This window comes from Ovis aries, chromosome 6 (genome assembly GCF_016772045.2).
Source record: "Ovis aries strain OAR_USU_Benz2616 breed Rambouillet chromosome 6, ARS-UI_Ramb_v3.0, whole genome shotgun sequence".
In the NCBI taxonomy this organism is placed as follows: Eukaryota; Metazoa; Chordata; class Mammalia; order Artiodactyla; family Bovidae; genus Ovis; species Ovis aries.
In genome coordinates this window covers 85,007,759-85,035,407 of record NC_056059.1, presented here as the reverse complement: position 1 = coordinate 85,035,407, position 27,649 = coordinate 85,007,759, and the positions used below count along the sequence as shown (strand labels likewise).

The 27,649-nt window shown below is 37.3% G+C and overlaps 1 protein-coding gene across 1 annotated transcript; it reads left to right on the top strand.

The window, feature by feature from the left end:
• Positions 1-1,698: 1,698 nt before the first annotated feature.
• LOC101116729 (UDP-glucuronosyltransferase 2B31-like) lies at positions 1,699-23,103 on the top strand. Its single transcript, XM_004009869.6, has 6 exons — positions 1,699-2,477; positions 3,086-3,234; positions 14,917-15,048; positions 17,793-17,880; positions 18,804-19,023; positions 21,470-23,103. Exons 1-6 carry the CDS (start codon positions 1,712-1,714, stop codon positions 21,747-21,749), a joined length of 1,635 nt encoding a protein of 544 aa, XP_004009918.4. The 5' UTR covers positions 1,699-1,711; the 3' UTR covers positions 21,750-23,103.
• Positions 23,104-27,649: the final 4,546 nt, after the last annotated feature.

Sequence of the window (27,649 nt, the reverse complement as noted above, 5' to 3'; positions counted from 1 at the left end):
CCTTGGACTGCATGGAGATCAAACCAGTCAGTCCTGAAGGAAATTAGTCCTGAATAGTCATTGGAAGGACTGATGCTAAAGCTGAAGCTCCAGTACTTTGGCTACCTGACTGAAGAGCTGACTCATCGGAAAAGACCGTGATGCTGGGAAGATTGAAGGCAGGAGAAGAAGGGGATGACAGAGGAAGAGATGGATGGAATCATTGGCTCAATGGACATGAATATGAGCAAACTCTCAGAGATAGTGAAGGACAGGGAAGCCTGGCATGCCACAGTCCATCTGGTCACAAAGAGTCGGATATGACTGAGTAACTGAACAACAGCAAAAACACATTTCTTCTCCTTTCTTCCCTTAACAAATATAAAATGCAAGCATGTAAATCAAGCATATAGTTATATTGTTAAACACATTATAATATAGTTAATATATTAATATTAGATGGGTAGCTGTTGCTGCAGTGGTACAGCATGATAGATTAAAGCTGTGACTTAGGATACAGAGAGGCTATGTCGACCAGCAGCAGCTCAGCCTAGGTATGGCCAGTCAAAGTCACAATTAAGGATACAGAGTGCTGTACTAAGTTGTTTCTGTCATGTACAACTATGTGTGACCCCATGGACTGCAGCCTATCAGGCTCTTCTGTCCATGGGGTTCTCCAGGCAAGAATACTGGAGTGAGTTGTCATGGACTTCCTCAAGGCATCTTCTAGACTCAGGGATCGAACTCGAGCTTCTTACATATAATCTGCATTGACAGGTGAGTTCTTTACCACTAGCACTACCCAGGAACCCCCAGGAATACAGAGTGATGTCCAAGGAAACAGCAGAATGGCCCCAGTTATGGCAAGAAAAGCACTGACTTAGAACCTGGGGCCAGAACACAGAGCAGCAGCTTCAGTCTCATAGATGGCAAGGCACTGTAACATCTCAACCAAGGAAAGCAAGGTACAGGAGTGATGGGGCCTCAAGCTCAGGTTTCACCACAGTGACATTTCCAGTCTCAGGAAAGACACAGCAGCAGGGACTTTTGGCAGTTCTGTCAAATGGAATCAGTGCCGGTGAAGACTGTGGAAGTCCTCAATAACAAAGGCTGCAGATGCTTACAGAGGTGATGCTCTTTGGAATTCTGCTCTCTTTCTTTCCATGGGGAAGATCCTGTTGGAGGGATCCTTAATGCTGCCAAGCTGGTTTGAATTGAAGGATGTTGTTATGTATGTAAAATATTTTCCATGTTTTTTACATGGACATCTTCAGTTTTCGCTTTGCCTTCTTCAGGGTTTCTACTCCTTCATTATAACAGAACTTTCCCCAAATAATTTACATTGGTTTGTACTTGTTCATTCATTACTTTTGTTGTTTTTGTGAGGGATACAAGTGTTGGGACCTCCTAGACCTCCATCTTGAAGATATCACCTTATTTCAAATTCTGTGTCAAGGAGACTGCAAATAAAAATGCCTCTCATTCCTACTGTTTTTACACTAGTCTTATCTCTTACATAACATAGTGAATTTGTACAAGATCCTTGACTTGCAGATGAGTGATAGCACTGGCAAAACAGTACATTAAACACACTGTTATCTGGAAGTGTTCTACACTTTGCCCTTTCACTGCTTGCCGCACCTGCTGACTGTTCATATCATGTATTGGCTGGAAATGTAGGAGTTATAATTTAACTTCCAGATTGATTTCTCTTCGGCTATAAGCCTGAGCAATGGCCAAAGGATACAATTATTTTAAAGAAGTACTGCATATGAACATGATGTCTATGAAATGGCTCTCGCTTCTGCTGCTGCTACAGCTGACTTGTTACTTTAGCGGTGGGAGTTGTGGAAAGGTGCTGGTGTGGCCAGTGGAATATAGTCACTGGATGAATATGAAGATAATTCTGGATGAACTTGCCATGAGGGGTCATGAGGTGACCGTTTTAACATCTTCAGCTTCCATTTTTATTGATCTCAACAAACCATCTGCCATCAAATTTGAGAATTTCTCAGTATCTTTAACTAAAGATGATTTTGAGAATGCTTTGAAGCATTTTGTCAGGAAATGGACAGAACTGGCAAATTCATTTTGGACATTTCCTTTGTTACTGCAAAGCTTATTTGAGGACTATTCTGATCTTACTCTAACAATCTGTAAAGAACTTGTTTCAAACAAGAAACTTATGACAAAACTACATGAATCAAGGTTTGATGTTGTCCTTGCAGATACCGTTGGACCCTGTGGAGAGCTGCTGGCTGAGATACTTAAAGTACCATTAGTGTACAGTGTGCGCTTCACTCCCGGTTATTCAATTGAAAGGAAGAGTGGGAAACTTCCATACTCACCATCCTACGTGCCTGTTATATTGTCTGAATTAAGTGATCACATGACATTCATGGAGAGGGTCAAAAATATGATATATGTACTTTATTTTGACTTTTACTTCCAGATGTTAAATGAGAAGAAGTGGGACCAGTTTTACAGTGAAGTACTAGGTAAGTCAGGTTTTTAGTTGGTGGCAAGAAGTCCTAACTTTCCTTGGAATAAAAGTTTGTATGAAGTCACAGAAATTTGTCTATTATAAGTAAAATGATGAAAAGAAAATATAAAATGTTCCATCAATCTCATAAATAGTATAGAAACATTAAATGATAGGGTAAGATATAATCTTATGGTCCATTATTAGTACAGGACACTCCAGGAAGTCATAAACCACAAATTGAAACACTTAGAACTTCTCTAAGAATTTGTATATCCATCCTACTAAACTTCTTTTTTAACTTGAAAAAAGTCACTAGAAAACTCATAAAATGTCTTAATAAATGAAGACACATAGATTGAAGAGTTACACACATATATGTAACACAAGCTTCTAGGTAGCATTATTTTTTTTATTTATGTAGTTCAGTTTTCAGATATTTTATGTTTAATATATATTATACACATACATATATATTGGCTTTATCAAAGAATAGAAACATTCAAACATCTTTGGCTACATCATTCCAATCTCTTTTCCAAAACTTACATAACATATATATATATGGCAATATTTTCATTTGATCTGAGTCTTGTTTGTTTGTTTTTTTTTTCTTCCTTCCAGGAAGACCGACTACATTATTAGAGACAATGGAGAAAGCTGAATTTTGGCTCTTTCGATCCTACTGGGATTTTGAATATCCTTGCCCGCTACTACCAAATGTTGAATTTATTGGAGGCCTCCACTGCAAACCTGCCAAACCTCTGCCTAAGGTCACCTACTCTTATCTGTTGTGCTTCTTTAACTTTGCATTTTCAGTAGGAATAATTTTGCATTCTTTATTTATAATGTTTAATATAGTGAAAGTGACATAGGAAACTAAAGTGACTTCCAATTAGAAACTCATATCCCACACCAATACAAGTATCTGAATTTCATTAACATTACAGAATAAAAGAGGGATATCTGGGAGATTTTGAGAATATGTCAGTTAAATTATGATTTCATCATTTAATGCATAATAAAGCATCAGACACTCATTAAAAATAATTATAAAGTGACTAGCATATTCCAGAAGTAAGTGATAATATGCAGAGAAATGGCAGAGACCCAGTTTCTGCCACTTGACACTTTACCTGGAAAGACAGAATACAAACAAGTAATAAAACTTGTGTGTTAATTTTTACAATATGGAAAGACCACAATGATAAGGAAACATCTAGCAGCAATCACAGAAATATCTCTGAGTCTTTAATAATTAAGGTGAGATCCAAAGGACATTCAGGAATAATTGAAGGTATAGCACCGAAGAATTGATGCTTTTGAACTGTGGTGTTGGAGAAGACTCTTGAGAGTCCCTTGGACTGCAAGGAGACCCAACCAATCCATTCTGAAGGAGGTCAGTCCTGGGATTTCTTTGGAAGGAATGATGCTAAAGCTGAAACTCCAGTACTTTGGCCACCTCATGCAAAGAGTTGACTCATTGGAAAAGACTCTGATGCTGGAAGGGATTGGGGGCAGGAGGAAAAGGGGACAACAGAGGATGAGATGGCTGGATGGCATCACTGACTCGATGGACATGAATCTGAGTGAACTCTGGGAGTTGGTGATGGACAGGGAGGCCTGGCATGCTGCAGTTCATGGGGTCGCAAAGAGTCAGACACGACTGAGCGACTGAACTGAACTGAACTGAACTGAGGGCAGAAGTGGATACAAAAGGAAAGCAGGTTGAGTAGTAATAATAGTAGCCAAGAAGTCCAAGTTCCATCAAAAAAGGAAGAAGCTGAGTCAGATGATGCTGAAGAGGTAAGTTGGAGACAGATAATTATGAGGAGTTTGAAGCATCTAGTAAAGGTGTTCAGTAGAACTTTAAAAGGGTCAAGGGAAAGATTTGATCACATTAAAAAAAATAAATCTACATAAGATATAGTCACTGGGTTGGATTGTAAAGGAGGAAGAGTAGAAAGGGACACCATTTAGCAAGTTGCTATGAAATAAAGGAAACAAGGATGGTAACGATATGACCACACTAAGTCATGATAATAGTACCAACCTCATATTGTTCCTGTGGGGAAAAAAAACTGTACATATGAAACATCCAAAATGTCCCTGACACAAACTCAGTGGTCTAGAAGAAATATTAAGTATTGTTATTTTGCTGCTATTCAGCTCAGTTCAGTTCAGTCGCTCAGTTGTGTCTGACTCTTTGCAACCCCATGAATCGCAGCATGCCAGGCCTCCCTGTCCATCACCATCTCCCAGAGTTCACTCAGATTCACTCCATCGAGTCAGTGATGCCATCCAGCCATCTCATCCTCTGTTGTCCCCTTCTCCTCCTGCCCCCAATCCCTCCCACCATCAGAGTCTTTTCCAATGAGTCAACACTGTGCATGAGGTGGCCAAAGTACTGGAGTTTCAGCTTTAGCATCATTCCTTCCAAAGAAATCCCAGGGCTGATGTCCTTCAGAACGGACTGGTTGGATCTCCTTGCAGTCCAAGGGACTCTCAAGAGTCTTCTCCAACACCACAGTTCAAAAGCATCAATTCTTCAGCGCTCAGCCTTCTTCACAGTCCAACTCTCACATCCATACATGACCACAGGAAAAACCATAGCCTTGACTAGAAGGACTTTAGTCGGCAAAGTCATGTCTCTGCTTTTGAATATGCTATCTACGTTGGTCATAACTTTTCTTCCAAGGAGTAAGTGTCTTTTAATTTCATGGCTGCAGTCACCATCTGCAGTGATTTTGGAGCCCCCCAAAATAAAATCTGACACTGTTTCCCCATCTGCTATTACATACTATCAATAGCCCAATGTGTGCCAGCCACCTGGATTTAATTACTAATTGAATCAAGACTGGTTTCCTAACACATCAAGATCATGCTCTCCAGCAAAATCCTAGAAAGCAGATATCCCATGAAGTGATTTTAAAATAAATTTTTAAAGTTTTTTTATTAGAAAAAAATTAAGTTAATAAAAGTAATTTAATAAAATATAATTTAATAACAATTTAAAATTTTAATGTTAAGAATTTCTTAAGGTTTCAGCAATTAAATGAGCAAGATGAAAAGGTAGAATTATTTTCTGAGGATTGACTCTGTTCACCTGTGCTCCAGACAAAATGAAAATTATTTTTCGACAACATAAATGTATGCCCTAACAATTTTTTCAGCCAAATACAACATTTCCTTGCCTTCACATCAGCTTTTAAACCAGTCCTCATTTGAAATCCCAGGGTTTTATAGCTTACAGCATAAAAGGAATAACTTCATCTATTAGGCCAAGTGTTTTCTGCTTACCTTGACCTTATACAAAAACCTCAGCAAAACTCTCTTAAGGAGTGTAGGTCTCAACATCATAGCATCCTGACAGAATGAACACAGTGAAAATGCACACTGCCTATATAGGAATCATAAATTCTGCAGATTATGATAAAGACCAAACAATTTGTGCCACTTGAATCTGAAAACTGTCCAATTATAAAATTTCTTCAGTTCATAGGGCTCTATTTCTAATGAAGGAAAGCAAGAATATAATGTTATAAATTAAAATGATTCATTTTAAATTTAGTTAAAACTTAAATAGGAAGCAAATAATCTTCAGCAAACTATTTTGTGATCTCTTAAAAGATCCTTTTGTCTACTCATTATTGGTGGAAAAATTAAACTGGTATCTTTTTCAAAGGGAAAACTCTTTGGATTGCAAATTGTTTGAGTTATCTATGGTAATTTTCATAGTGTCCAAAGGGTGAAATAAGATTAGTGACAGTTCTTCACTACCTAACCATGTATTTTGAAAGATTTCACCATTCTCATTTCAGGAACATGATAGTGTTAGTACGAAGGGAGGTTGGAAGGAAAGGGAGAATGACAAGGAAAGATGAACAGTAGGATAATGATAATAATCAGTAAATGTACCTGTTGTTATTAAGTTGTAAAACAAGATTTGAATCCAAGCCAATTACTGTGAAGATTTCATTATATAGAAAAACTATTCCTTCAAACAATAACTTTTTTATTAATTATTAGGTTCTCAGAAATTTTCATTACTTTTTAAAGAATTGACTTTTGGCAAAATGCATCAATAGTTTTGATATCAATTCCTCATTGAGTATGTGATTTGAAAAACTTTTCTCCCATTCTGTAGCTTGTATTTTCATTTGGTGATTGTCTCTTTTGCTGTGAAGAAGCTTTCAAGTTTGATATGGTCCTATCGTTGATTTTTTCTTCTATCATGATTTTGGTGTCATATTCAAAAACATCATTTTCAAAGCCAATATTAAGGAAGCTTGTCTCCACTTTTTTTTTAAAGACTACTATGCTGTCTAGTCTTATGTGAAGTCTTTGATTCATTTTTGTGAAATGTGTACAATAGGGATTTCCTTTCACTTTTTTGCATGTGCTTAGTTTTCTCAGAAGACAAAGAATAGACTAACATTTCCCAGTTAGGTGTTCTTGTCTTCCTTGTCAAATATTGACTATAAATGCAGTTTTAATTCTGGACCTTGCATTCTCTTTCACTGTTCTATTTGTCTATCTTTAGGCCAATATCATATTGTCTTAAATATTATAGCTTTGTAGTAGAATTTGAAATTGGTAGGAGTGATGCTCTGGCTGGCATTGAGTAGCGTGGATATTTCAACAGTATTATCTCTTATGATCCATGAAAACATTGTGTTTTTCCATGTATTTGTTTTTTTCTGCTGTTTCTTCCAACAAAGTCTTATAATTGTGCAGAGTTTTCACTTCATTGGTTAAGTTTATTTCTAGTTATTTTATTATCTTTGATCATATAGTAAATAGCATAACTTTTTAGATGTTTCATTATTAGTATAGAAAAATGCAACTAATTTCTCTATGTTGATTTTTTATACTATAACTTTACTGAATTTGTAGATTAGTTCAGGTTTTTGGTTGAACCTCTGGGATTATCTGTACAAAAAAATTATGTCATCCAAAAAAAGAAGAGTGACAATTTTACTTCTTCCTTTCTGATTTGGATACCTTTTATTTTTTTGTCTTGCCTCATTTATCTAGCTAGGACTTCTAATACTATGTTGAATGAGTGTGAGAGGCCATCCATGTCTTGTTCCTGATCTTAGAGAAAAAGTTTTCAAATTTTCATTGTTGATCATATTAGCTTTGGGTTTATCATATATGGTCTTTATTATGTTGAAGTATGTTCCTTCTACACCCAACATATAGGAGGTTTTATCAGGAAAGGATGTTATCTTGTCAAATGTTATTCTCCATCTCTTGAGATAATCAAGTTATTTTACCTTTTATTTTATTAATGCTATGTATTACATCTATTGATTTGGATGTTGAACCATCTTTGCATCCTATGGATAAATTCTACTTGGTCATGGTATACGATTATTTTAATGTGTTGTTGAATTTGGTTTCCTGATATTTGGATGAGAATTTTTGTATATATATTTACCATGGATATTGGCATATAGTTTTCTTTACTTATAATGTTCTTGTGTATTTGATATCAAGGTGCAATATTGGCCTTGTAGAATGAGTTTAGAAATGTTCCTTCTCTCCTGTTTAATTTTTTAGGAAAAGTTTTTGAAGCAATGATTCTCAGCCCTTGGAGTAAGTACTGAGCATGAGCTTCATGCTATGAGGGGATATGTCTGAGGGACTGACAGAGATCCCACTTTAGTCTCTATGGAGCTTCATACTCTCAGAATTACTACTTTCCTTTCTTTGGCTTTTTAAACTATATTACAAGTTTACATAGACATATTTGGAGGAGAAATTCGTATTCTCTTCAGAGAGTCATAACATTGTTTACAATATGAGGTCCATACTGTTTAAGCAGTCTCTGAAATGTAACTGTGAAACTCCTAAAAGATGACAAGTGAATCAGGTGGGAGAACTAAAGAGATTCAGGTTGAAAAAGCAAAAATGATATTAACTTACTGTCTTTTCTAATGAAAGACTTCATGATAAGTTTCATACAATTTTCATCAACCATATTTGAACTAATGGTACTTACAGTTCTTTGATGTACAGAGATGAAAATCTCCCTTTAATATTATTTTGATTCTTATAATGTTTATACTTCGGCAGAAGAAAAAAAATCACACATATGCATGTTAAATGTCCCTACCCCAGGGGAGTTTAAGAATCTTTGAGTTCCAACCAGTGGATACCTAGGGTCCCTGGAACCCAAAATAAGAAAGAACCTTGCAATTTAGAAGCCATTTCTAAAGCCTGGGAAAATTATCTTAGGAGAGAACCCCTTGGGTAGGGGGCATTTTTGGTCATATAGTCTTTCTCCTTGTTGATATAACTTTGCTTGCGGCCTCCAAAGAAGACCTGAGAATGGGCTCAGAAGTTAGTGTGGACATGGGGCTCTCCAAGTTAAAGAGCTTGGACAACAATGCAGTGATGACCATTTCCTTGTGTGTCATGGTGGATGCAGTTCCCTGACCTTGAAGGAATATTTTAGATTTTTTTTTTTAGACTTTGTCACCAGCATCAAATTCCTCCATAGTTTTCAGAATTCTTTCCTCCAAATTCTGAAATTCACATATTTCTATGGACCAGGAAATAAATTTTATTCTAAGTTAAACTAAGATCATTGAGAATTTACAATACATACACAAATAGGGAGGAAAAAAAGAATGTATAATTTGGTTTCCCTGTTGGCTCAGTGGTAAAGAATTTGCCTGCCAATGTAGGGGACACACTTTCAATCCCTGATCTGGGAAGATCCCCTGGAGAAGAAAATGGCAATCCATTTCAGTATTCTTGACTGGAAAACCCCATGGAGCCTGGCATGCTACTGGCCATGGAGTTGCAAAGAGTCAGACACAACTTAGTGACTCAACAACAGCAACGGAAAATATTAATATTTTATAGAATTTGTCAGTGAAGACTTCTAGTCCTGGTGTTATCTGTGTTGGGAGATTTTTGATTACTGGTTCAATATCTTTACTCATTATAATTATTCAAATTTTCTAATTCTTCCTGATTCTGTCTTGACTTATTATGTATTTCTAGGACTTTATCTTTTCTTTGTGGTACGTAATTTGTTGGTATATAATTCTACACAGCAGTAACTTATGACCCTATGTATTTTTGTGATATCAGTTTAATGTCTTCTCTCTCATTTCTAACTTCATTTATGAGTCTTCTTTCCCTTGTTACTCTAGCTAAAGTTTGTCATTTTTGTTTATCTTTTTGAAAAGACAAAGACAAATACTGTATGATATCCCTTGTATGAGGAGGGCATGGAAACCCACTCCAGTATTCTTGCCTGGAGAATTCCCATGGGCAGCAGAGCCTGGCAGGCTACAGTCCATGGGGTTGCGAAGAGTCAGACACAACTGAGTGACTAAGCACACACACCCATCCCTTGTTTGAGGAAACTAAAAAAGGTCAGACTTTTAATAAAGGAGAGTGATATGGTAGTGGTTACCAGGGGCTAAGGGCTGAGAGAAATAAAGAGATGCTTTTAAGGGTACAAACTTGCATCTCAGAGTAAATAAGTGCTAGAGATATAGGATACAGACCAATGAATGTAGACAACAATATTATAATCATCAATCATCAATCATTCTGAGACTAGATCTTAGTTATTACAATCACAGAAAAAGAAAATATAATTGTGTGACATTATGGAGATGCACACATCATTAAAATGGCAAACCTATTACAATATATAAATGTATCAAATCAATACATTATATGCCTTAAGTTACATAATGCTTTATGTCAAATATATTTTATTCTTTTAAAAAAGTGTGTGAATTTTAAACTAAGGATATCCTTACTCAGTAGTATACCTTATTTCATTTTTATAACTTTTTGTATTCTGCATGCTTTTGCCATAAGCTTGTGTTATTTTCATAAAGATGTCAGAGAAGGAGAATAATCAGTCCACATCAGTGATTAATTTTTAAAGAAAGGCTGTATTACAATATGATAGAGATGAATCTTCCAGAGCAGAGAAAAATCAGCTTTGAGTAATAAGACAATGAGACAAAATACTGAAGACACGTAACTTTAAATACTGCTAAAGGTCACTGGAAATATACCTACGACCTGGATGTACCATATGAGTCAGTCATTCCTGATGGCTCAGTGGTAAAGAATCCACCTGTAATGCAGGAGCCAAAGATGTGTGTTCAATCCCTGGGTCAGGAAGATTCCCTGCAGGAAGGCATGGCAACCCACTCCAGTATTCTTGCCTGGAGAATCCCATGGACAGAGGAGACTAGTAAGTTACAGTCCTACAGGGTCGCAAAGACTAGGACATAACTGATGCAACTGAGTATGCACACACCATGTTAGTCATAGGAAAGTTCACTTACCTTCATATTGAGACTGATATCATCAGGGTGAAATTACATCTTTAAAGAATTTTCTACACAATGTAATCTGCAAGGTTAAAGTTTGAAAAAAGATTCCATTTTTTTTCTCTGTTAAAAATAGGTTAAAAAATGTTTTGTGATCATAAGTAGGGTCAAAAAATATACATTTTATGATGGAAGGGTTGAGTCATTATTCTCCAGAAGAGAAAAATAATAAATTGAAAACAAAAAAAAGGAAAGAAGTTTAAAAGAGACGTACATCATTTTCACTAGCTACTCAGGAAACCTGCTTCTCTGCATTTTTTTTTTTTTTGTAATAGAGTACAGTGAGGAACATGGAATTATTCTAATATAGAAGATAAAAAATTTATATTGGAAAGTATAAAGCACTACAAGACAAAATAATTCTGATATAATTCCAAGCATACAATTTTTTTAGGAGAGTACATTGAGGAATGTGGATTTATTCTAGCATATTAGTGACAAAATTACTTTGAACTGATGAGGATCTGGGGTTACTCAATAGAATAACTCTAAAAGAATTCCAGCAAAGACAGCTTCACCAGTAGCTTTATTTAGTTTGATGTGAACTACACATTCACAGCAGTTACGCATAGTACCTCCTACTGTGACATTAAGAAAGTGCAAACAAACTCAATAAAGTACAGAAATGGTATGGACCTAACAGAAGCAGAAGATATTAAGAAGAGGTAGCAAGAATACACAAAAGAACTGTACAAAAGAGATCTTCAAGACCAAGATAATCATGATGGTATGATCACTCACCTAGAGCCAGACATCCTGGAATGTGAAATCAAGTGGGCCTTAGAAAGCATCACTATGAACAAAGCTAGTGGAGGCGATGGAATTCCAGTTGAGCTATTTCAAATCCTAAAAGATGATGCTGTGAAAGTGCTGCACTCAATATGCCAGCAAATTTGGAAAACTCAGCAGTGGCCACAGGACTGGCAAAGGTCAGGTTTCATTCCAACCCCAAAGAAAGGCAATGCCAAAGAATGCTCAAACTACCACACAATTGCACTCATCTCACATGCTAGTAAAATAATGCTCAAAATTCTCCAAGCCAGGCTTCAGCAATACGCGAACCGTGAACTTCCAGATGTTCAAGCTGGTTTTAGAAAAGGCAGAGGAACCAGAGATCAAATTGCCAATATCCTCTGGATCATGGAAAAAGCAAGAGAGTTCCAGAAAACCCTCTATTTCTGCTTCATTGACTACGCCAAAGCCCTTAACTGTGTGAATCACAATAAACTGTGGAAAATTCTGAAAGAGATGGGAATACCAGACCACCTGATCTGCCTCTTGAGAAACCTGTAAGCAGGTCAGGAAGCAACAGTTTGAACTGGACATGGAAAAACAGACTGGTTCCAAATAGGAAAAGGAGTATGTCAAGGCTATATATGGTCACCCTGCTTATTTAACTTCTATGCAGAGTACATCATGAGAAACACTGGGCTGGAAGAAGCACAAGCTGGAATCAAGATTGCCAGGAGAAATATCAATAACCTCAGATATGTAGATGACACCACCCTTATGGCAGAAGTGAAGAACTAAAGAGCCTCTTGATGAAAGTGAAAGAGGAGAGTGAAAAAGTTGGCTTAAAGCTCAACATTCAGAAAACTAAGATCATGGTATCTGGTCCCATCACTTCATGGGAAATAGATAGGGAAACAGTGGAAACAGTGTCAGATTTTATTTTGGGGGGCTCCAAAATCACTGCAGATGGTGATTGCAGCCACAAAGTTAAAAAACGCTTACTCTTTGGAAGGAAAGTTATGACCAACCTAGACAGCATATTGAAAAGCAGAGACATTGCTTTGCCAACAAAGGTCCATCTAGTCAAGGCTATGGTTTTTCCAGTGGTCATGTATGATTGTGAGAGTTGGACTATAAAGAGAGATGAGCGCTGAAGAATTGATGCTTTTGAACTGTGGTGTTGGAGAAGACTCTTGAGAGTTCCTTGGATTGCAAGGAGATTCAACGAGTCCATCCTAAAGGAGATTAGTCCTGAATATTCATTGGAAGGACTGAATTTGAAGCTGAAACTTCAATACTTTGGCCACCTGATGCGAAGAGCTGACTCATTTGAAAAGACCCTGATGTTGGGAAAGATTGAGGGCAGGAGGAGAAGGGGACGACAGAGGATGAGATAGTTCGATGGCATCACCAACTCAATGGACATGAGTCTGGGTGTACTCCAGGAGTTGGTGATGGACAGGGAGACCTGGCATGCTGTGGTTCATGGGGTCGCAAAGAGCCAGACACGACTGAGCAACTGAACTGAACTGAAACAAACTCAGCAATATGATCACTCAAATATATAAATACACAGATATATCTCTGGGTTCTACATATAGGACTCATAGGACTCTTTCTTACAACATACAAACAGCAATACCAGACTCCTCATTGTCAGTGATTAGTAATTTAGAGAGAGAGTCTGGGAAATATTGGCAAAGTTTAAGGTAAGGTATAAGAATTACAGAGCTGAAAGAATGAGAAAGTCATTAGAATCATCTTTTTCTTAGTACTAATAGTCAGGAAAATAAAATACAAATGATGAAACTAAAATAACTCACCAGAATGTATGGAATAAATAAATGATTTAGTAGGATTATAATAATAAATAATTAAGATGAAGCAAAAAGTGAAACTGAAAGTTGCTCAGTTGTGTCCAGTTCTTTCTCTGTGACCCTGTGGACTGTACAGTCCATGCAATTCTCCAGGCCAGAATACTGGAGTGGGTTGCCGTTCCCTTCTTCAGGGGACCTTCCCAACCGAGGGATCAAACACAGGTCTCCCACATTGCAAGTGGATTCTTTGCCAACTGAGCCACAAGGGAAGCAAATTTTTCCAATAATCTATGTTAGTAATCAATGACATTACTGATGAAGAATCTGAGTGTAGCATTGTTTAATAGTATCTCCTCACTATAGTCTTTTTCTTGCTTTTACACACATACACATTTACACAAATACACATATTAGAAGAAATTAACCTCATATTACATATCTCCTTCCCAAGGTTCTCAGGGATAACATCTGTTTAAAAGAGAGCTATTAATGAAAACCCTATGGAGATTCCTCAAAAAATAAAAAATAGAATTACCATCAGTTCAGTTCAGTCCAGTTCACTTCAGTTCAGTCGCTCAGTCATGTCTGACTCTTTGCGACCCCGTGAATCGCAGCATGCCAGGCCTCCCTGTCCCTCACCAACTCCGAGTTTACTCAGACTCACATCCATAGAGTCCGTGATGCCATCCAGCCATCTCATCCTCTGTCGTCCCCTTCTTCTCCTGCCCCCAATCCCTCCCAGCATCAAAGTCTTTCCCAATGAGTCAACTCTTTGCATGAGGTGGCCAAAGTACTGGAGTTTCAGCTTTAGCATGATTCTTTCCAAAGAAATCCCAGGGTTGATCTCCTTCAGAATGGACTGGTTGGATCTCCTTGCAGTCCAAGGGACTCTCAATAGGTCAACAATTCTCCTTCTGGGGATATATATGAAAAATTGAAGTTAGTTATGAAATTAGGATGAGATATTTACACACCATGTTCATGAAAGCAGTATTCACAAGAGCCAAGAGGTTCAAGAAACCCAAGCATCCATCGACAGATAAAGCCAAAAAAAAAAAAAAAAATGTGGTGTCTGCAAACAATGAAATATAACTCAGCCCTTAAAAGGAAATATGAAACAAGGCAAAACATGGATGAACCTTAGGCTAAGTGAAATAATCCATCACAAAGATACAAATACTGTACAATTCAGTTTTTATGAGATTGCTAGACTCTCAAGTTTGTAGAAACGTAGAGTAGAATGAAGGTCTCCAGGGGCTGGGCAAAGAAGAAATGGTGCTTCTTAATGGACATAGACGTCTAGTTTTGAAATGAAAAATGTCTAGAGATTGGTTCCACAAGACAAATATACTTAACACTACTGAACTATACACTTAGAAATGATGAAGATGGTAAATTTTATCTTATGGATATTTTGCCATTTTTTTTAAAAGTCACTATTAATTCCTATCTATAGTGTTTGTAGCCACCCTTCAGTTAATGTTTGCTATGCTGTTGCTCTTTTGTGATGGAGCAAATGTTTTTTTCACAGGAAATAGAAGAGTTTGTGCAGAGCTCTGGAGAAAATGGTATTGTGGTGTTTACTTTGGGATCAATGGTCACTAACATGACAGAAGAAAGAGCCAATATGATTGCATCAGCTCTTGCCGAGATTCCACAAAAGGTACACAACAGTAACTTAATAATGGACAACTATTTAACAAGTTGGGCTTCTCTGGTGGCTCAGTAAAAGAGTATGCCTGTCAATGCAGGAGACTCAGGCTTGATCCTTGGGTTGAGAAGATCGTTTGGATAAGGAAATGGCAAGCCACTCCAGTGGCTTGCCTAGAAAACCCCATGGACAAAGGAGCCCGGTGGGCTACAGTCCATGGGGTCGCGAAGCATTGGACACAGCTTAGCAACTGAATGACAGCAGCAACTAATGAGTCTGTTAAACTCTATAAAAAGTCTAATTACAGAAAATTTTTGCAAGAAAGGTAAACTACTAGGATAGCTCCAACTTATCTGAAATATTTATTTTAAAAAAAACAAAAATATACATGGCAGATGCTAGAGTGGTATAGAGTGTTTTTGATTGACAGTAGCTTTGGACTAACATTATAATCAAGAAGAGATATATTTAAGAGAATCCCAAGGACGGGGGACCCTGATGGCTGCCGTCTCTGGGGTCACACAGAGTCAGACTCGACTGAAGTGACTTAGCAGCAGCAGCAGCAGCAGTATAAATTTTGGCATTATAATAGTGTTGTAGGCGGGAAAAGAAATCTCAGATTCTGTTATGTAGTTTACTCCTTTACCTTGAAGGGCTCCTGAGGACACAATATATATATACAGGTGTTCTCAGAGGTTAAATTTTAACAGTAGGCATAATACCGACTCTTTGCAAACCTGTGGACTGTAGCCAGACTCCTCTGTCCATGGGATTTTCCAGGCAAGAATAATGGAATGGGTTGCCGTTTCCTTCTTGAGGGGATCTTCTCAACCCAGAGATCAAACCCAGGTCTCCAGCACTGCAGGCAGACTCTTTACCATCTGAGCCACCAGGGAAGCCCAATAATACAATAATGTTAAGCAATACTGACAAAAATCTGAAATGTGCCATGCAATTTCTACCTGCCAGGAAATCCCAACCCCTTTCGTTCTCCTAAATGTTGAAACAGCCTTCTTCAGTGTCCTTTTCTGGTTGCTACACAGAGAAAGGATGGTCAGGGAACCACAAGCTGCTGCCAGATATCCATATAGCCAGAGTGATTCAAAGAAAGAGAAACATCAGCCACCTTGGTTGACTGGGTCCTGCCAAAGTCTGAGGCAGGAAGAGCAAAGAGAAAGGGTGAAGGTGGGGTCCTGCCCTTTGGATGAACCCGGTGCATTGTAAAGTCTGGTCCTTAATGGACTCTGCTTCTATTGCTATTCTGAATTGAAGAAAGAAAATAGGCTGTAAGAAGGAGTCAAGCATGAGAAAGACTGGCATGGAAAAGGATCAGCTGCCTCCTTTTCCATAAAAGAGAGTAGTAACTTATTTTCTAATATATAAAATACAGCAAGGGTCTTTGGATGTTTGTGAACTACTTTTTTAGTTTACTATTTGATATTGCAGTATTCTCCTAACCACACATGCTAATTTTTCGCCGGAAACCTACTTTACATTCAGATAGCAAGTAGAAGTTAAACAACTAAAAATTATAATCCAGTTTATGAAGATTGCTTGGTACTAATTTAGCACCACAGTTTTTGAACTTTACCAACAGCTGTTTTGTAGATTCATGTTGATGTATGGTAAAACCAATACAGTGTTGTAAAGTAATTAACCTCCAATTAAAATAAATAAATTTATATTTTAAAATAAAAATAAAAACCTCTGAGTATAGAAAAAAATAGTTTTACAAATTGCTAACAGACTCTTCTTTTCTAAAGTTAAAGAATTTCCTAACCTAGAAAAGTGCTAATACACTGGATTCATGTCAAAAATTGCTAATAGACACTTTTCTTGGAAGTAGTGTTTAACAATTTGTAATCTACAAGAAGCTATCTTCCTAAACAGCATTAATTAACTTGCTATTAATAAATTACTAAATAGGCAGAAATATTGTCATAAGTGGCTGACTGAATGTATTCATTTTTGTAAACCAAAAGATATAAAACTCTAGTAAAAATAACTTAAGCTATATGAGTAAGTGTATATAAGTAAAGTCCCTACTATGAATCCAAAAGGAATCAGTAAGAGACAATTAAATTTAAAAATAAAAGCTAGTGTATGACATAAAGCAAAATAAATGTATGTTATTAATAACTTGCTACTTTTTTTAATAGAATGGATACCACATAGCAATTTCTTAAATTTATAAATTTGCTGTTCAAGATCTCATTTCTCTATGGCATCATATGTAAGGTGTCATTAGTGCATACCACACCTGGTTGAATAAGTTCATAAAATGTGGGTCTTCCTATTGATGGCAGTGTATTAGTAGATATTATTACTTAAGAGCTCATGTCCTTGTTTCCTTAACTGTCATCAGTTCAGCTCAGTTCAGCTCAGTCACTCAGTCATGTCTGACTGTTTGCGACCCCATGGACTGCAGCACACCAGGCTTCCCTGTCTATCACCAACTCCCAGAGGCTACTCAAACTCAAGTCCATTGAGTTGGTGATGCCGTCCAACAATCTCATCCTCTGTCGTTCCCTTCTCCTCCTCCCTTCAATCTTTCCCAGCATCAGGGTCTTTTCTAAAAAATTAGTTATTTACATCAGGTGGCCAAAGTATTGGAGTTTCAGCTTCAGCTGAATGTCATATGGAATATGACAAAGTGTCATATGGAAGACATTTAACTAGATGTCTTCAATCTCTTTAGAATTCTATCCCTATAAACTTGAAGTTCAACTTATGGAATATTTTCTTTACTTTAACAGGTTCTATGGAGATACGATGGCAAGAAACCAGACACCTTAGGACCCAATACTCGGCTGTATAAGTGGGTCCCCCAGAATGACCTTCTTGGTGAGACTTGGTAGAGCAATTGAAAGCATGGGTAACAGCTGAGCAGAGTGATCATACTTCAACAGGAAACAAACTTACTGAGCATTTATTATTGAAACACTAAAAAAGAAAACTTTACTCCTTTATTTTTATTTCCAGCTCTAGGTGAAAATAGAAAATATAGCAGCTGTCACTTTATTAAACATAGTGATGTCCCTTATAGTTAGAATCAAAGTGTCTTATTTTAGCTGTAATCTTTTCTAATCATGAACTTTTAAATAACTTCATGGACTGTTGTTCTGTCTTTGAATTCTCTATCTTCCCCCCGCCCCCATAGAGATATTTTAAGTTCCACTAAAAAAAAAAAAAAAAGTTCCACTGAAAAATACCGGCTCCTCTTTTATTACCAATGACCCTTCATTTTCTGTAGGAAAAAATCTGCAATCATTTCCTTGAGGCAATTACACATATTATGGTAATGTAGCTTTTCCTTCCTCTGGCTCCTGAACAACTCCCATTACCCTTCCTGTGGCCTTGTCACCCTTTCTATCGGACTGAATGACTTTACTGTTTCTTTAAGAGAATATATTTCTGACATGCCCTCCTCTGGTATTTTTGTTCATCCGCTTTATTTTACGCAGACTATTCTTTCAAGCTATTCACCTGCCGATCTTGAATTCATTTATGATATTCAAAAGGTAAAATACTTCTTTCATGAAGTCTTCACTTACCTCTCCAGCAGACTTAGTGGATTCTTGCACTGAGTTCCAAAAGCAATTTAAATGCAGTTTCCTATGTGTAATCAAGGGTTATATTAAAAAAAAAAAAAAGAGAGAGAGAGAGAAAGAAAGAAAAGCATTGCTTTCTTTCAGTGTCTTCTAATGCCCTTATCTCATTTTTAAGACTTTTAATTAATAATTTTACTGAAATTCACACAATCCTAGGTCATCCAAAAACCAAGGCCTTTATAACTCATGGTGGAACCAACGGCATTTATGAGGCCATCTACCACGGGGTCCCTATGGTGGGCCTTCCTTTGTTTGCTGAGCAACCTGATAACATCAACCGAGTGAAGGCCAAGGGAGCAGCTGTCAGATTGGACTTGGAAACAATGTCAAAAACAGATTTTCTCAATGCACTGAAGCAAGTCATTAACAATCCTTCGTGAGTATATATATATATATATATAAACATATATTTTTTACCACATATTATTTCTAGAGGCATTCTCATAGGAAGACACAAGAGGCAGCAAGGAGTCTTCAGTAAAAACAATGAGGAGTAAGATTTGCTCAATGCTTTGAAAATAGTCATTAGTAACCTATTGGGTCACATTATGTGTTTTCAGTGGCTTTAGAGGAAAGATTTGTCAGAGGCTTAAGGATGGTGGAGAAATTTTGAAAGAGCTCCTCATTAGAATGAGAAGAATCCCTCAGTGGTAACAAACATTAAGAGGAAGCACTGAGAACAAAGTAAAAGTAGGAAACTATGAACTTTTTAAGCACTCATCTGCATACTTACGACCTTCCTTCAGCGTATGAATTCCTCAAATGTGTTAGACTCTTCTGCTGCTGCTGCTGCTGTCGCTTCAGTGCCTGACTCTGTGGGACCCAATAGGCGTCAGCCCACCAGGCTCCCCCGTCCCTGGGATTCTCCAGGCAAGAACACTGGAGTGGGTTGCCATTTCCTTCTCCAACGCATGAAAGTAAAAGTGAAGTCATTCAGTCATGTCCTACTCTTCGCAACCCCATGGACTGCAGTCCACCAGACTCCTCCACCCATGGGATCCTCCAGGCAAGAGTACTGAAGTGCAGTGCCATTGCCTTCTCCATTAGACTCTTCTAAAATGGTCTAATTTTAGTAAATCACCATGACATGATCCATCCCAAATTCTCATTACATTGAGCACTTTTCAAATTTTCTGTGCTAATATTTTTTCCATAAAAGATGAAAGATAAACATCTAGAACTATCTAATTAACTCTCTAATTACAACTATTTTGAGACTATTTATTTTTTACCACCAGTGCCACCTGTGAAGCCCAAATGTAGGTACATTCTTAGTTCTTCTTTAGGTTATTTTTGTCTTGTTTTGAAGAACTGTAAAATCAAAAAGTAATTGACTTTGAAAAGACATGTTGGGATATTCCTATGTAAAAACCAAATTTTTTGAAACCAGAAACATTTTGTTTTCAAATTGTTTCATGGTTTAACTTGAATAATATTATTACTACTAATATCACAAATATGATGCATGTATTTTCCCCCTATTGTTTTATGATGACTTTGGAAAAAAGCATTTTGAGACTATATTGGTAATAATAGGACAATGGTCATTTGTGCTTTAAAAACAGTGTTATTTAATTTTAATTTTAGCACAAATATTACACTAAATGACTGCCATAAGAAGAATGTTTTCTTTCTTTTTAAAAGAAATATATGTTTCAGTAGGCAGTCTTATGTAAAAGTAACTCTGTGTAGTATCTTTGTGTATTTTTTTAATTTTTAATAATGTAAAGCTAGCATCAACAAACAAAGATAATGTACTGCTTGATATATATTGACTATTTATGAAATGGCACACATTGTACTAAGTCCATTATACATATTAAGTAACTTCTTCATTATAAACTTTCCCTACTCTATTAAAAGTATTTCTGAACTACTACCCTCTTCTCAAATACCCAATGCTCCCCCTGAGTTTTTTACAGAACAGGGAGAGAAGTTACCTCCATTGTTACCACACTGTTATTTAAAGTTCATGCATCATATCGCTTTATTCCTCCTTCCTTGTCTGTTAGTCCATCATCATTTCAACAGTAAAAACAAATAAAACTCGAAAGCCTGAAGGTGAAATGTTTGGCACACTCTGTATTCTAAAATAACTAGCAGGGAAAATAATAATATTAGGAAAAATTTACTGCACTGTATATAATAACTAAGAAATACTGTATATATTCCCATTCAAAAAGTCTGAGAAAAAAGAGGCAGAAGGCAAATTCAAACGAAGGCAATTCACTTCCACACTTTAACCACTGCTTCACTAATACAAAGTCAACACCACCTCCTGGCCAGTGCTGTCTAGCCATGTCTCTGAAGCTCACAATGTATTTACCGCCTATCTCTGGATTATGATAGTGTTTCAAAGCTTCTCTGCCAGATCTCTTAACAATTCCTTACTGGATAGCTCAAGTCATGTATTTCTTTTCTTTTCAACTTCACAATTTAACTTATTCCATTCTCAAGCTACAGATGCTTCTCTCTTGTCTTCTTTCTTCATAGCTTGAAATCCTATGCCTTCAACAAATTCTAGCCCATAAGCTCCTGTATGTGTGTTCAGTTGCTTAGTCATATCCAGGTCTTTGCGACCCCATGGACTGTAGCCTGCCAGGATTCTCTGTCCATGAAATTTTCCACCAACAATACTGGAGTGGGTTGCCATTTCCTTCTCCCGGCTGATGAGCTTAGATCTCTATAATTATCTCTTAGAAAAACAATCAATTGTTCTTCCACTCTATGTGGCACTCATTTCCTCTCTTTGCATGGAAATTTCACATATTTAACTTTTCTAGTTCATTCTATAAATTGATGTCTCTTTGATTTTCCTTCAGGTATAAACGGAATGCTATGTGGTTATCAACCATTCAACGTGATCAGCCTATAAAGCCCCTTGACCGAGCAGTCTTCTGGATCGAATTTGTCATGCGCCACAAAGGAGCCAAGTACCTGCGACCTGCCGCCCACAATCTCACCTGGTTCCAGTACCACTCTCTGGATGTGATCGGGTTCCTGCTGGCCTGTGTGGCAGCTGCTGTATTTGTCATCACAAAATGTTTTCTGTTCCGTTGCCGAAAATTTGCTGAAACAGGAATGAAGAGGAAAAGGGAATAGCTGTATTTGGGTCCCAAAGCAGAAATGCCCCATAGGTGGAATTCTTCCAGCTTATTCCAACAGGAAGGAGTTATGAAAAGGCTCCTATCTTCCTGTGACAAAATGGCTTTTCACAGTTCAGCACCTCCTTTCAAAATTTGTTTACAAGGAATGTTTTAATGGTTTAAGATTTAGAAAAATGTTGTACCCAGATGACAGCTGGTGAAAATTATATAAAAGTAAATGCGTAAATATTGAAATTTATTATTTTAAATCAGAAGTTTTACTAAAAAATCATTGAATATGTTATAACAGTGTTTCACATGGTGTGCACAGACACCTCTGACTGACATAATCAGATAACATCAGATAACAATGGACAGAATACAAAAATGACATAAAGTTTATGGAAAATTGGTAAATCAAATGACAGCAATCTGAAGTCACTTTTGTAAACTGCACATAGGAAAGCAGTTTATAATCAAGGTGGTCCAGGTGAGGAAATGGGTCTTATTGACCAAGAGGACCATTTAAGTCATATAACAAACACTCATCAGTCTAAGGCATAATTTATTCAAATTATTTAAAAGTAAATTGATGCTTAGGGAATGATAGGAAAAATGTGCCATAGAATTTTCCATACTGCCTCTCAACATAATTACCATGTTTTAAAAAGATAGAATTACTATGGTACCATAGTAGATAATATTATTAAATCACATATATAGCTCTAAATAATTTTCCACAAATCTATAGAACAAAAAAAGGGTTTGTCATTATTGTACAGTGAGAATTACTCCAAATCCCCCCAAAAAAGTCAAATAGTCCAATATGAAAATAGATGAAGATGAATAAGAAAGTCACAGAAGTGAAATGGCCAATGACATATAAAAAGGGACAAAGGTCACTGGTGCTTTGGGAAATGGAAATTAAGTCACTTATGTCTCTGGATATGTTTCAGTATCTCCTAGTTTATAGTCTATAGGAACTTGAGTAGAATTTGTGTCCTAAGGTTATGTAAAAAATGCATAAATCTTAATATGTTAAATTGATTCATGATGCTTTTCAGGTCTACTATATTCTTCTACTTCTCTATAGATGAATTCTATTAATTTCTGAGAGTTTGATATTGAAATTCTAACTAAAAATCTTATCTACCTAAAAATTGTAATATACAGGGAACTATATGTAACTGCATTTTTCAAGTCTTCTATAAATGTGTTATCATATTTTCATAATTTAAAATTTGTTTAAAGCAAACTATTTTCCAAAAATAATTTTCAGAACAAATAATATGGGAGAACTATTTTTCTGTTTGTATAATGTGGAGATACCCTTTGAAAATAAAATTTAAATGTACTGTTTAACACTGCAACTCTACATCTTGGTTATCTGTCATTCAGAAAGGCTTGCATGTGTTCATGCATGCTAAGTCACTTAGGTCGTATCTGACTTCCTGCCACCCCATGGACTGCAACCTGCCAGGCTCTTTTGTCCATGGATTCTCTAGACAAGAATACTGCAGTGGCCTGCCATGCCCTCCTCCAGGGGATTTTCCAAACCCACATCTTTTATGTTTCCTGCATTGATAGTTGGGTTCATAATTATATACTGAATTCCCACTAGCACTTAAATTGCTATCAGTTTATGAACACACTAACTAACTTACAACATAGTTGTACAGCATGAGAGAAAACAGATGGATTATGGACAATATTGTTGAATACTGTCCATGTCACATTACTAAGTAAATAACAAGTTGCAAAAATTACAAAAAATAAGCATGACATTCTTCTTTGGACATAAAATGAAACATATGTAAATATATGTAAATTTGTGTACCACAGAGAAAATTATCTTAAAGAATACACTGAATTTCCAACGAAGAGAATTTAAATTTTAGTTCTAAATATTTTTCAATGGTTCCTAATTGTGCATTTATTGTTTTTGTAGATTTTATGTGGGATACAAGTATTGGGACCCTCTTAACCCTCCAACTTGCTGATGTCACTTTATTTCTAATTCTGTGTCAAAGGGGCTGCAGTCACAAGACCTCTCACTTGCTATTATTTTTACACTTTTTATTCCTTCCAAGATATAGTTGACGTTCTGTGCAAGGGCATCAGTATTTAACTATGTTCAGTTCAATTTAGTCGCTCAGTCGTGTCCTACTCTTTGAGACCCCATGAATAGCAGCACGCCAGGCCTCCCTGTCCATCACCAACTCCAGGAGTTCACTCAGACTCACGTCCATCGAGTCTGTGATGCCATCCAGCCATCTCAGCCTCTGTCGTCCCTTCTCCTCCTGCCCCCAATCCCTCCCAGCATCAGAGTCTTTTCCAATGAGTCAACTCTTCACATGAGGTGGCCAAAGTACTGGAGTTTCAGCTTTAGCATCATTCCTTCCAAAGAAATCCCAGGGCTGATCTCCTTTAGAATGGATTGGGTGGATCTCCTTGCAGTCTAAGGGACTCTCAAGAGTCTTCTCCAACACCACAGTTCAAAAGCATCAATTCTTCGGTGCTCAGCCTTCTTCACAGTCCAACTCTCACATCCATACCTGACCACTGGAAAAACCATAGCCTTGACTAGAAGGACCTTAGTCGGCAAAGTAATGTCTCTGCTTTTGAATATGCTGTCTAGATTGGCCATAACTTTTCTTGCAAGGAGTAAGCATCTTTTAATTTCATGGCTGCAGTCACCATCTGCAGTGATTTTGGAGCCCAAAAAAATAAAGTCTGACACTGTTTCCACTGCTTCCCCATCTATTTCCCATGAAGTGATGGGACCGGATGCCAAGATCTTCGTTTTCTGAATGTTGAGCTTTAAGCCAACTTTTTCACTCTCCTCTTTCACTTTCATCAAGAGGCTTTTTAGTTTCTCTTCACTTTCTGCCATAAGGGTGGTGTCATCTGCATATCTGAGGTTATTGATATTTCTCCCAGGAATCTTGATTCCAGCTTGTGTTTCTTCCAAATAGAGGAAAAGAGCAGAATGGGAAAGACTAGAGATCTCTTCAAGAAACTTAGAGATACCAAGGGAACATTTCATGCCAAGATGGGCTCGATAAAGGACAGAAATGGTAGGGACCTAACAGAAGCAGAAGATATTAAGAAGAGGTGGCAAGAATACACAGAACTGTACAAAAAAGATCTTCATGATCCAGGTAATCATGATGGTGTGATCACTCATCTAGAGCCAGACATCTTGGAATGTGAAGTCAAGTGGGCCTTAGAAAGCATCACTATGAACAAAGCTAGTGGAGGTGATGGAATTCCAGTTGAGCTATTTCAAATCCTGAAAGATGATGCTGTGAAAGTGCTGCCCTCAATATGCCAGCACATTTGGAAAACTCAGCAGTGGCCACAGGACTGGAAAAGGTCAGTTTTCATTCCAATCCCAAAGAAAGGCAATGCCAAAGAATGCTCAAACTACTGAACAATTGCATTCATCTCACATGCTAGTAAAGTAATGCTCAAAATTCTCCAAGCCAGGCTTCAACAGTATGTGAACCATAAACTCCCTGATGTTCCAGCTGGTTTTAGAAAAGGCAGAGCAACCAGAGATCAAATTGCCAACATCTGCTGGATCATGGAAAAGCAAGAGAGTTCCAGGAAAACATCTGTTTCTGCTTTATTGACTATGCCAAAGCCTTTGACTGTGTGGATCACAATAAACTGTGGAAAATTCTTCAAGAGATGGGAATACTAGACCACCTGACCTGTCTCTTGAGAAATCTGTATGCAGGTCAGGAAGCAACAGTTAGAACTGGACATGGAACAACAGACTGATTCCAAATAGGAAAAGAAGTGCGTCAAGGCTGTATATTGTCACCCTGCTTATTTAACTTACATTTAAATGTGTGATGACTGACAAACCAATATTAAACACACTGTATAATCTGGAAGTGTTCTACACTTTGCCCTTTCAGTTGCTTTCCACATCTGCTATTTATATATTTACTTGAGGTGGAGCTGTTATAATTTAACTTCCTGACTGATTTCTCTTTGGATATAAGCATCAGTTTGGTTCAGTCACTCAGTTGTGTCCAACACTTTGTGACCCCATGAACTACAGCACACCAGACCTCCCTGTCCATCACCAACTTCCAGAGTTTACTCAAACTCATCTCCATTGAGTTGGTGATGACATCCAAACATCACAGGATGAAAATACACATCTTTAACATACTCCTTTACCTATTTGGAAACGGTCTGTTGTTCCATGTCTAGTTCTAACTTTTGCTTCTTGTCCTGAATACAGATTTCTCGAGGCAAGTAAGGTGGAGTGATATTCCTATTTCTTTCAGAATTTCCCACAGCTTATTGTGATCCACAGAGTCAAAGGCTTTGGCATAGTCAATAAAGCAGAAATAGATGTTTTTCTGGAACTCTCTTGCTTTTTTGATGATCCAGAGGATGTTGGCAACTTGAATTCTGTTTCCTTGGCATTTTCTGGAACCATCTTGAACATCTAGTTCACGGTTCACCTACTGTTAAAGCCTGGCTTGGAGAATTTTGAGCATTATTTTACTAGAGTGTGAGATGAGTGCAATTGTGTGATAGTTTGAGCATTCTTTGGCATTGCCTTTCTTTGGGATTGAAATGAAAACTGACCTTTTCCAGTCCTGTGGCCACTGCTGAGTTTTCCAAATTTGCTGGCATATTGAATGCAGCAATTTCACAGCATCATCTTTCAGGATTTGAAATAGCTCAACTGGAATTCCATCACCTCCACTAGCTTTGTTCATAGTGATGCTTTCTAAGGCCCACTTGACTTCATATTCCAGGATGTCTGGCACCAGTGAGTGATCACACCATCGTGATTATCTGGGTCCTGAAGATCTTTTCTGCATGTACCTTCTGTGTTTTCTTGCCACCTCTTCTTAATATCTTCTGCTTCTGTTAGGTCCATACCATTTCTGTCCTTTGTTGAGCCCATCTTGGCATGAAATGTTCCCTTGGTATCTCTAATTTTCTTGAAGAGATCTCTAGTCTTTCCATTCTATTGTTTTCCTCTATTTCTTTGCACTGATCACTAAGGAAGTCTTTCTTATCTCTCCTTGCTATTCCTTAGAACTCTGCATTCAAATGGGTTTATCTTCCTTTTCTCCTTTGCTTTTTGCTTCTTTTCTTTTCACAGCTATTTGTAAGGCCTCCTCAGACAACCATTTTGCTTTTTGGATTTTTTTTTTTTTCTTAAGGATGATCTTGATCCCTGTCTCCTGTACAATGTCACAAACCTCCATCCATAGTTCATCAGGCACCCTGTCTATCAGACTAGTCCCTTAAATCTATTTCTCACTTCCACAGCATAATCACAAGGGATTTGATTTAGATCATACCTGAATGGTCTAGAGGTTTTCCCTACTTTCTTCAATTTAAGTCTGAATTTGGCAATAAGGAGTTCATGATCTGAGCCACAGTCGGTTTCCACTCCTGATTTTGCTTACTGTATAGAACTTCTTCATCTTTGGCTGAAAAGAACATAATCAATCTAATTTCATTGTTGACCATCTGGTGATGTCCATGTGTAGAGTTCTCTTGTGTTGTTGGAAGAGGGTATTTGCTATGACGAGTGCCCTCTCTTGGCAAAACTCCATCAGCCTTTGCCCTGCTTCATTCCATACTCCAGTCCAAATTTGCCTGTTACCCCAGGTGTTTCTTGACTTCCTACTTTTGCATTCCAGTCCCCTATAATGAAAATGACATCTTTTTTTGGGTGTTAGTTCTAGAAGGTCTTGTAGGTCTTCATAAAACCATTCAACTTCAGCTTCTTCAGTATTACTGGTTAGGGCATAGACTTGGATTACTATGATATTGAATGGTTTGCCTTGGAAATGAACAGATGTCATTCTGTCGTTTTTGAGATTGCATCCAAGAACTGTATTTCAGACTCTTTTCTTGACTATGATGGCTATT